Raw genomic sequence first — 10,762 nt, forward strand, 5'->3', positions numbered from 1 at the left:
GATCGTGTCAGGAAGGCGTGCATCATGGCATGCCAATTTAATAGAACAAAGTGTTCTTGCATTGAGGGAGTACTTGAGTGGAGGCCCAATGTCCATCTTCTACCTTAATACTAAACCTATAAATATATGTGCATAGATCTATTTCCCCATACCCATATATGAATATATTTACATATGTACATGCCTGTATTTAGACCTGTATAAATGCCCCTTGCCTCCTAGTTCTTTCCTCTATTTCCTTTGACTTTCCTCTTGTACCACTATCATGTTAAGCCTTCATGTGGGTTTCACTAATTCCTCTCAGTTACATTGCCCTTGATCAGGCCTCCAGGAAACTCTTTGAAGACTATTAAACTTACCTGAGGGTCATAGGAAACCATGCACAAATGCCCACGGGCGGTCTGCTGGACTCCAGTAAGCAACCCTGTAGAATCTCCACCTGCAAATGTGGGCAACTGCAAGAGCAGACAGTCACCAATGCCGACCGCGTGTCCTTTACAAGCAAGATGTGGGACCGAGAATAGACACAATACTTGGTGGTCTTTTTTCTTTTAGAACCAGCTTTTTTGTTTAGACCCACATATAGCAAAACATTGTTTTTAAAGCATAAAATAGATGTATTTATCATTAGTTGTATTGCAGTTGTCAAATAGAAGCATCAGTTAAGTTCCTAAAATGTAAAGACCATGTACTATTTGCTTTGGGGTCTCCCACAATTCATATCTTGATGGATCTCATCTAGTAAACAAGCAAAACATAAAACCAAAACTCATCACAACCGTATAGGAAAGGGAAGGACTGCCCCTGTGGGTTTGGGAGACTAACGCTTTCCAGAAACAGAGAGAGAGCCTCGTCTTTCTCCTTGGAGCAGCTGGTGATTTTGAACTGTTGACCTTGCGGTTATCAGCCCAGCATGTAACTCACTACACCACGAGACTACCTCATAGCTCTTCCGAGAGTAATTCCTCAATAAAAAATTTAGAATTTTAATGAAAAAAATCTCCATCAATGTCAATTGTACTCTACATGTTCTTTGTTACACTAGACAAAAATACTTTTTCATAATTGACATAAAAAAACAATTCATTCGTCCATGTATCTTTTTACTTTCTTATAGTTTGTCCAAGTGTAATTTCATTTTAAAAGTCTAACTGGAATGAAACTATTTTCCGCATACCAGGAGGAGTTCCGGCTGCATTTCAAGAACATCTCCCGTATCATGGACTGCGTCGGCTGTGACAAGTGCAGATTGTGGGGGAAGTTGCAGGTGTGTGCCGCATTGTTGTCTGCTTTGGAACCACTGCTAACCTGAACTTTTTTCCCTACAAAGTTAAACTATGCTTATTGTAGAAATCCTTATTACTCATTAAATTAAGAGTTTAGAAGTGAGGGAGCCCAAAGTGTGCTCTTTCCATTTTGTTGAAGGAAAACATCATTGTTATTAAGGTCTATGTGTTGTCTATGTATAGGTAATGATAGTTTTAATTACTAAAGTTAATGTTTTATAGTGGTTTCTTTGTATCGGTTCATCTGGGTGCAATCAGAGATTCATTTCTGAAGTTGCTGGTTGTGAATACAGTATGTCAGTATTTTACATACTTATGTATTTAGCAAAAGGCAAAATACAGCTATAGACAAAGTCTGAAATTCACGTCCTGGTGGTTGACATTCTTTCAGTTATCAGAAATGAAGGCAATTTAGTAGTCACAAAGTAGGAAAACTCCATGAGGCAGGCTCTTACAGGGATTGTTTGATATGTTATCTCTCGGTATTAAAAAAAATCCTAAAAATTCAATCATCAGAAAATTATTTTAATGGAAGTTACCCAAAGACCAAGGCCAGTGGCAGTTCAGTGGTAGAAGTCTTACTTTCCATGCAGGAGCTTTGCGTTCCATTCCCAGCCAGTGCCACTCTTCTTAAAACACTTTCTTTCCTCTTTTTTCCCCTCCCTCTCACTCTCAAGTACCCCTGATAAATTATAAATTATTACTACTTTCATATTTTACACCATCTGCTGTCTCCCTTCACCCACGTTTCTATTGTTCCTTCCCGGGTGTGTGTGTGTGTGTGTGTGTGTGTGTGTGTTATACCTCGATTACTATAGTCAGTTCCCTGTTTTTCCCCCTCATACTTTTTATTTTTAAAATGAGTTTGAGCTGTTTGAGAACCCTGGTTGTGTAATGGTTGCGAGTTAGGCAGCAATCTGTGAGGTCAGCAGTTTGAAACCAGCAGCAGCTCCAAGGGAGAAAACCAGGCCACTGTACAGCCCCTTACAGGAGGGTCTCGGGGAGGAAACGAGCCAGTCAGGGTGCGATGTAGTAACGATGAAACATACAACTTTCCTCTAGTCCCTAAATGCTTCTCCCCACACACACACACACCCTCCCCACTATCATGATCACGATTCTGTCTTGCAAGTCTGGCTGGACCAGAGGGTGTACACTGGTACAGATAGGAACTGGAAACACAGGGAATCCAGGGCGGATGATCCCTTCAGGACCAGTGGTGTGAGTGGAGGGAGAGTGGGTTGGAAAGGGGGAACCGATTACAAGGAACTATATGTGACCTCCTCCCTGGGGGATGGACAACGGAAAAGTGGGTAAAGGGAGACGTCGGACAGGGCAAGATATGACAAAATAATAATTTATAAATTATCAAGGGTTCATGAGGGAGGGGGGAGCGGGGAGGGAGGGGAAAAAATGAGGAGCTGATGCCAGGGGCTTAGGTGGAGAGCAAATGTTTTGAGAATGACAAGGGCAACGAATGTACAAATGTGTTCACAGTTGATGTATGTATGGATTGTGATGAGTTGTATGAGCACCTAATAAAACGATTAAAAATTTTAAAATTAAATTTTTTTTAATTAAAAAAAATTTACAATCTTGGGAACGCAAAGAGGCAGTTCTACTCTGTCCTGTTTGGTCGCTATGAGCCCGTGTTGACTCAATGGCAGTGAGTTAAGATTCTTAATTCAGCTTTTAAAAAGATTCCCTGGGTGAGTCAACGACTCCAGCCATGGTTTGAACACACCCAAAGATGCCCCAGAAGACAAGTCTGATGATCTGCTTCATAAAGGTCGTGGTCACTGGAAATCGTGTCCATTAGTTGGAATTAACATGACAGCAGCTGACAATAACAGCCAGCTCTTAAAACTTTGTCTACTTTTAAACTAGACTCAATATATAAACATGATATTTTAAATAGTTTAATACGTTAATGAAAAGTTTGGCTTATATTAATATGTTGACTGTCATCACAGTATTTAATATTCCTTTAAGCCGTAATTATAGGTACAGAAATTTAACTGTAAGTGTATTTTCTTTAGACTCAGGGTTTAGGAACTGCTTTGAAAATACTATTCTCTGAAAAAGAAATTCAAAAGCTACCAGAAAACAGCCCATCTAAAGGCTTCCAACTGACTCGACAGGAAATAGTTGCTCTTTTAAATGCCTTTGGAAGGTAAGAGACACTTTCTAAATGCTATCAAGAAATCAATGGATTCTGGGCTCAGGGATTTGAAAATAAGCAAAAGAAGAGCCATTACCCCTATGGAATTAATGTAATGTTGTAAAACAAAACTATATATTTGGGGAGCAAGAAATAAAGTACGAACTTTGAGAGGAATGTGAAAAATGAATTTATAAGACCAATTGTAAATTATTTAGCTTTCGTTATTATGAATTAATCATACACTATTATCATAATTCACCTAGAATCTTTTGATAATAAGGAATAACTCTTCCTTGCTGCTTATAAATCAAAACAAAAGAACCGAGCCACAATGTTCTGTGTTTCGGCTGATCTTTATTGAGAAATGACAGCGATCCTCATTTAAAATGTGTTCCTGGTACTTTTTTTTTAATTTTGCTTTCAAATTATAGCCTATGTGAAAATATCAATAATTTGTTGTCGGTGTGAGGGTAAGTTTAAAAACTACTGCTGCTAGGGTTCCAATCCATACACACCTGGGTCGTTCCAAATAAAAATGTTTAAATTAAAGTGACCAGATTTTAACATTGGTAAAGTGGGACACCATTGACCGGGAGGGAAGTTCTCGATTAAAAATTTGATCTATATCATTTTGCCGCCACTATAAGATATAAATAATATGAATACTGTCTGCTAAATTCAAGAAAATTTATGTATTTATGAAATAAATTACCTAAGTTATCTGAATAGCTGATTTGTTGACATCACTTGTTTAACTAGCACTAGCACGTAGTACGAGGTGTATTGTCTGAGAGACAGTTACAAAATGTTTTCGTCGTTGCCAATGCCCCAAAATGCCATTGTTCATTAAGTCCAAACAATGGTGGTCGAATTGTAACAACTGATCAACAATGCAAACTTTGGTAAGCCGCTCAGGATAATCAGTTCTCAACAATTATTTGTTATTATTAAATTTTAACATTATAAAATTAACACAAATAATATAAAACTCATATCCTGGCGAAATAATATAAAACTCATATCCTGGCGAAATAGCCACATGGCAGCCAAAATCTGTATATTTCCTTCCCAATCTCCCGCCATTCCTTAGCTTGTCGTGCATTCTTTCCAAAAATCGGGACTTTTTAAAAATGCCATGGGACGCGGGACAAATTGTTAAAAATCGGGACTGTCCCAGCAACAGCGGGACGTCTGGTCACCTTAGTTTAAACATGTCTCTGGTATTGGTAGATGGCTGCAGACAAGTTCTCTCAATAATACACTTAAATCTTAGTCTCTTTGGGCACCTTCATTGTAAGAGTCCAGTCTACAGAATGACTGCCAAGGTTTCCACTGGCCCAGGGAAGTTCAAAGCAGAGAGGTCAGCTTAGGGTAGAGCAACTCTTTTAATGGGACCCCCGAGTTGTAATACAGGTAGATTTTCTCCGCGGACACGGGCAGATCATCAAGGCTCATTATTATTAAGTGTGAAGAAAGTTGAAAATGGCTACCATGAGAAAAGGGCAAGACATGGGCACCAAGGAATTCCTTTCCATCACAGCCAAGCACCTGCTCCCTCTCGGAGGGCAGCAAGGGCCTCCTGGGAGAATGAGGTCGGGACACACCGCTCACCCACCCTACAGCAGTGATCTTGGCCCCTCTTGACTCTTTCTTGTTCTGAAAACGCAAATAACATGTCACACGAGCATGTTTTGAGTCCCTCAAGGAAGGCAAATAGCCATGTGACCACTGCGCATCAAAGAGCATAGGCTGCGTGGGGGAAAGGTCGGAGGGTTAGGAACACCTTCTGGACTGTCTAGACCCAGTGGGAGTGAAGTGGACAGTTTTGCTCCTCTGCCGTGGTGTGCATCCATCACATTAGCTCGCTGTACTGACATGCTCCTCTCCCCTCTCTTACAGGCTTTCCACGAGTATAATGGAACTACAGAACTTTAAACTCTTATTACAGCACAGTAGGTAATAAAGGCTTTCACGTGTCTCTTTAGAATGCTAAAGGGGCTGCAGGAAGCCTTTTAGCCTTGAGCCTTCAGCAGATTAATCTCCTAAGACTTCAAGAGTTTTGAACGCTTCAATGAGAAAAATTCAGATTTTCACTTGAATATTTATGATCCTGAATAGGTTATTATAGATTGGAGATATTTATCAATGAAGTATATACTTTTAAAACTTGTAAGTTATACCAATTCTGTGTTTACTTTTGTTTCTGCCTGTTGAATGTTCCATTTGTTTTGAATTTGTTTGTTCGCATTGTATGATTTCTTACTTCCAGTTGTCAAACCTTACATGGCTGTGTCTCCATTCTAATCACATCGTTAACCATCTACAGTGGAGACGGAAACCCAGGGAACAAATGTTGCTTGGGGCTGGTTATCAGTAAGAAAAGCATCAATAACGTTTTAATATATTTTAAAGAGCCCTTCCCAGCACTGTTGGTGCCACTCTGTATCGCAGGTGATGAGAGGTCTTTCATTGTATAGTTACAGATGCGCCTTACAGTTTTCCAACACTTCACCTTCCATTTCATTGATCGTTAAGATTTTTAGTTGCTGCTATTGTTGCTGTTTTGTGTTCATCTTAAAAAATCATCATAATAATAACAATGAATAAGTGCTCGTCCCTGTGCTGCCCAGCCAGAACTCACCCCGCAGTTTCTGTAGACTCTGTTCTTGGTTCTCAGCACAAATCATAAACCCACTTTCCTTTCAGACAAAAGACAAGCCAACCAATATTTAAGAATCTTCTCAATAGAACTTGAATGAGTTAACATGCATTCATCACACACACATTAGAATGTGATACACAGAAGTTGCTATTGAATTTCTTTTTCTATTTTAAACCAAACATTTTGAAGGATTTTATTTTGGACTACAATCTATGCAATCCTATAGCTCTTACTTTCCTCTGTAGGCTAGCTAAGCAAGTAGACTGGCCTCCTTTCCACCCATCTCCACCTTGTCCTTTCACTTCTGTTCATGATATGAAAATGGTACCTTGTGTGAAGATGACTTCTAAGTACTAGCTTGTCGCTCTCTAACCCCGGACTTAGATCGCCTCAAGCAACACGGGTCATTTTTCATCGTGTCAGTGGTTATAATGTGATTGAGTTGGAAGATTGTGTCTATGTGGGAGTATTGCGGGGACAAGAGAGTCTCTCGCATTAGACTCTACATTCTTTTTTGCAAAGTAAATAACAAGTGCTCTTATACCCTTGTCTTGCCAAAGTCTGAAATGCATTCATTGGCGATTTAATGGAGTAAATTATTTTAAATTGTAATTAGTTGGACTACTTCAGTTTTCTAATTTTCCAATTCTGTCCAATTTTCATAATTTTTTGTTAGTAGCAGTGTGTTTTGTTTGTGAATAAAATGGCCGACTCCCCAAGCCTCCCGTTTTTTCCTGTTCTTTCTTTAGGGATGCAAATGTGTGGTGGGGGAGGAGTCCCTAAGGGCTCTTTGTGTCCAGAAAGCAAATATCTAAATTAGCTTGCTGGTAAATTAAGAATTATTCCTAAGGTAGTGGCTAGTGTTTAAGAAATGTGAAAGTTTTGCACTTTGTCTTATTATCGTTACTGTGTGCTTAAAGACCATCTGGTAGTGTTACAGTACCTTTCCTTCAGTGAACGAAAAAGACTATGATTTAAACCCTGCGTGAGAAAATCCTTGGATTTCCATTGGTGGTAGTTTATCTTAACTGCGGTTTGTTGCAAGTGTAGGAAACAGTGTATACAGTAAAGTCAGTTTTAGGAAAGCAGAAAGTTGACATAAGGTAAAAAATTATTTTCAAAGTTTCAATACATTGTCTCATTCCTCGTCAATATTTTAAAACTGAAATTCATTTTCTCACAAATGTAAGGGGGTAAGGGAACACGAATTTTTGTGTTTGTATTTTTTAATGATTGTATAAACTGTAGGAATCTTTGTTTTGTGTGGCTGGTGATAGTTTATGGTCCTGGTGATAAACTGTGTGACAGTACTGATTGCACTGTGACGAGGCTTGACTGGTAACCTGCCTCGTGGCATGTTCGTCACTGTCTTGGCACCTAATTTAAACACCCAGCACCTAATAACATAACTGACCAAAATGATTGTACACCAGCTGACGAAGGATGAAGATGAAGACAAGGAAAGCAGTCCTTCTGTTCATGGCCTAGCATCCTGTTTTTCCTCCGTGGCATCCAGTCCCTATGAGTCAGAACCAACGGGGACCCCCACTGACAGCGCACAACAGACAAGAGAAAGGTTAGGAACGTGGGCAAATGTTGGATGTGTCTTGTTTCGCCTCTTAGATTATGAACAGGATGAGGCAAAAAGTAACAGAATTCACTTTTGAAATTTGCTAAGTGAAAATACCTTGTCATCATGAATTACTCAGTGTTTGTGACATCTTTCTGTATACAAAACATTGCGCCATAGCGTCCAGCGTTGCCAGGTGTTATTGTATGTAAGAAGGGACAACGGTTTGATCTTCATCAGCATTACCTTCAACTGGAAAGCGAGGAACAGCTTAAAATAACCTCAGTTCACAAAGGGCAACGCCTGCAGAAACCTTCGCTATTTACCAAAGTAAGCAGATGGGGTGCCTGGTAGCATGAAAATTATTTGTTAGAGACAAAAATACAAATTCCAATTCATGTGGACTCTAAGGTACTTTTATTCAGAACAGAATTCCAAATTATTTGCTCTAGAAAGTGTGAATTAAAATAAATGTTTCTGCAGTCTTTTCTTGCGGTCTTTTTTGCCTCCTCTTGAAAGTTCTCCTTTTACATGGATTTCATTACAAATTATGGAGAAGGGGAAAAAATAAACTTATAAGGCATCTGACATCCACTAGCCAGCATTTGCAGACCCTATACTAGACTTCCCCGTGCATTCTCCTAGGTAACCTTCTCAATAGCAGTGATTGCAAACCCGTTACCATCGAATCACTTCATCCAGAGTGGCCCTCAGCATGGAGTAGAACCGCCTGGGAGTTTTCTGAGACTAAACCTTGGCAGGAGTAGAAAGCCTCGTCTTTCTTGCAGATAGCACTAGTAATAGGGATAATTTCCTCGTTTTAAAAATATGAAAAAAAGCAACTCTAAGCTAGTCCACAGGCACAAATTTTATGTTGCAAAGTTAGAATTGACTCCCAACCTTCTGCTTAGAATGTGGCTGGTGTATTCGTGTGGTTTCGTAAAATGGCTTGTTAGATTCTGTCATTGTCAGTTCTGACTCAGGGACCCTGTGTATAACAGAATTAAAATTGGATTTTTCAACATCTCTTTATTTGTATTGATGTAGGAGGCTTTTAATATACTCATTTTAATTTCATTTTTGAATAGGTAATACATTCATATGGTTCAAAATCCAAAAGAGAAAAAGCGATACAACAAAACGTAATATGTATTCCTTCAAATAGAGGAAAGAACTAGGAGACAAAGGGTATTCATAGAGGTCTAAATACAGGCATGTACATATGTAAATATATTTATATAGGATGGTGGTGAAATAGATCTAGGTCCATAGGTTTAGTATTAATGCAGAAGATGGACATTGGACCTCTACTCAAATACTCCCTCAATGCAAGAACATTTTGTTCCTTTAAATTGGCATTCCGTGATGCACACCTTCCTGACACAATTGCTGAGGACAAATGTGTGCATAAGCAAATGTGAAGAAAGCTGATGGTGCCCGGCTATCAAAAGATATAGCATCTGGGGTCTTAAAGGCTTGCAGGTAAACAAGCGGCCATCTAGCTCAGAAGCATCAAAGCCCACATGGAAGAAGCACACTTGCCTGTGTGACCATAAGGTGTAGCAAGGACAAGGTATCAGACATCAAAGAACAAAAAATATCAGCGGGTGCCCACCTTCCCAATATAATCACTGAAGACAAATGTGTGTTTAAGCAAATATAGTGAAGAAAGCTGATGGTGCCCCGCTATCAAAAGATTCAGTGTCTGGGGTTTTAAAGGCTTGAAGATAAACAAGCAGCCATCTAGCTCAGAAGCAACAAAGCCCACATGGAAGAAACACACCAGCTTGTGTGACCACGAGGTGTCGAAGGGATCAGATATCAGGGATCAAAGGACAAAGAATATCATTGTAAAGGAGGGTGATTGCAGAGTGGAGACCCAACGCCCACCTGTAGGCAACTGGACACCCCCCTACTGAAGGGTTGCGGGAAGGAGATGAGCCAGTCAGGTTGCAGGGTAGCAATGATGAAACATACAACTTTCTTCTACTACTTAAATGCTTCCTCCCCCCACTATCATGATCCCCATTCTACCTTACCAATCGGGCCAGACCAGAGGATGCACATTGGTACAGATTAGAACTGGAAACAGGGAATCCAGGACAGATGACCCTTCAGGACCCGTGGTGAGAGTAGAGGGTGGAGTAGAAACGGGGAACCGATTACAAGGATCTACATACAACCTCCTCCCTGGGGGACGGACAACAGAAAAGTGGGTGGGGGGAGACATTGGACAATGTAAGATATGACAAAATAACAAATTATCAAGGGTTTATGAGGGGGAAAAACAAGGAGCTGATATTAAGGGTTCAAGTAGAAAGCAAATGTTTTTAGAATGATGGCAACAAATGTGCTTGACATAGTGTATGTATGGATTGTGATAAGAATTGTACGAGCCCCCGATAAAATGATTTTTTTTAAAAATAAGAGCTGTTAGAGCCCCCAATAAAATGATTTATTAATAACATACATATTCCTTCATATTTGCCCTCCCATCTCAATACCAACTCCCACCCACCCACTGCCATCGAATGACTGTTTGTAGTTCCTTTTGCTTCCACCAACACTTTTATACAAGCTAAGACAGATATAAAGTCTGGGTTTTTTTCTCCTTTTACCAAAGAACAGCATAGTGTACATCGTATCCTTCACGCGTTCCCTTAACCTTCCGTGGTGATCCGCCTCGATTATTAGTGTTTCCGTTTTGTTCGGGGCTGCTTAGTATTCCATCGTGTGGGCGTTGCCATCTCATTACCGGGTGGCCTTGCACAAGTCACTGCACGTGTCCCTGTAGGATGAATCCACAAAAATGGAATTGCATTTGCACTTGTAATGTGGAGAGACTGCCAGGTTGCCCTAGTCCGTACACCCACCTGGGTTTATCTTCGTGTCTGTCCGCATCACAGATCTCCTCACACTGAGGTTTCTGCCATTCTCATGGACGGACAGTCTGTCTCAGTAGTAGACTCTTCTCCCTCTACAGCATGGAGCACCATTTAATAGGCTTAAGGGCTATTTGCATTTATTCTCTTTGGTGTTCAGCTCTGTTGTCCATTTTTCTATTGCATTATTGATCTTGG

At 40.0% G+C, this 10,762-nt stretch overlaps 1 protein-coding gene across 1 annotated transcript in view; it reads left to right on the forward strand.

Annotated features, from left to right (window-relative positions):
- Positions 1–8,167, forward strand: part of ERO1B (endoplasmic reticulum oxidoreductase 1 beta) — a 90,277-nt gene extending 82,110 nt beyond the window's left edge. Inside the window, exons 14-16 of the mRNA XM_004711660.2 lie at positions 1,181–1,267; positions 3,326–3,459; positions 5,350–8,167. Coding sequence (XP_004711717.1) covers positions 1,181–1,267; positions 3,326–3,459; positions 5,350–5,410 — 282 coding nt within the window. The 3' untranslated portion in view covers positions 5,411–8,167. The remainder of the gene's footprint in view (positions 1–1,180; positions 1,268–3,325; positions 3,460–5,349) is intronic.
- Positions 8,168–10,762: the final 2,595 nt, after the last annotated feature.

Source organism: Echinops telfairi, unplaced genomic scaffold, assembly GCF_000313985.2.
Source record: "Echinops telfairi isolate 266 unplaced genomic scaffold, ASM31398v2 ScPeMD7_655;HRSCAF=1070, whole genome shotgun sequence".
In the NCBI taxonomy this organism is placed as follows: Eukaryota; Metazoa; Chordata; class Mammalia; order Afrosoricida; family Tenrecidae; genus Echinops; species Echinops telfairi.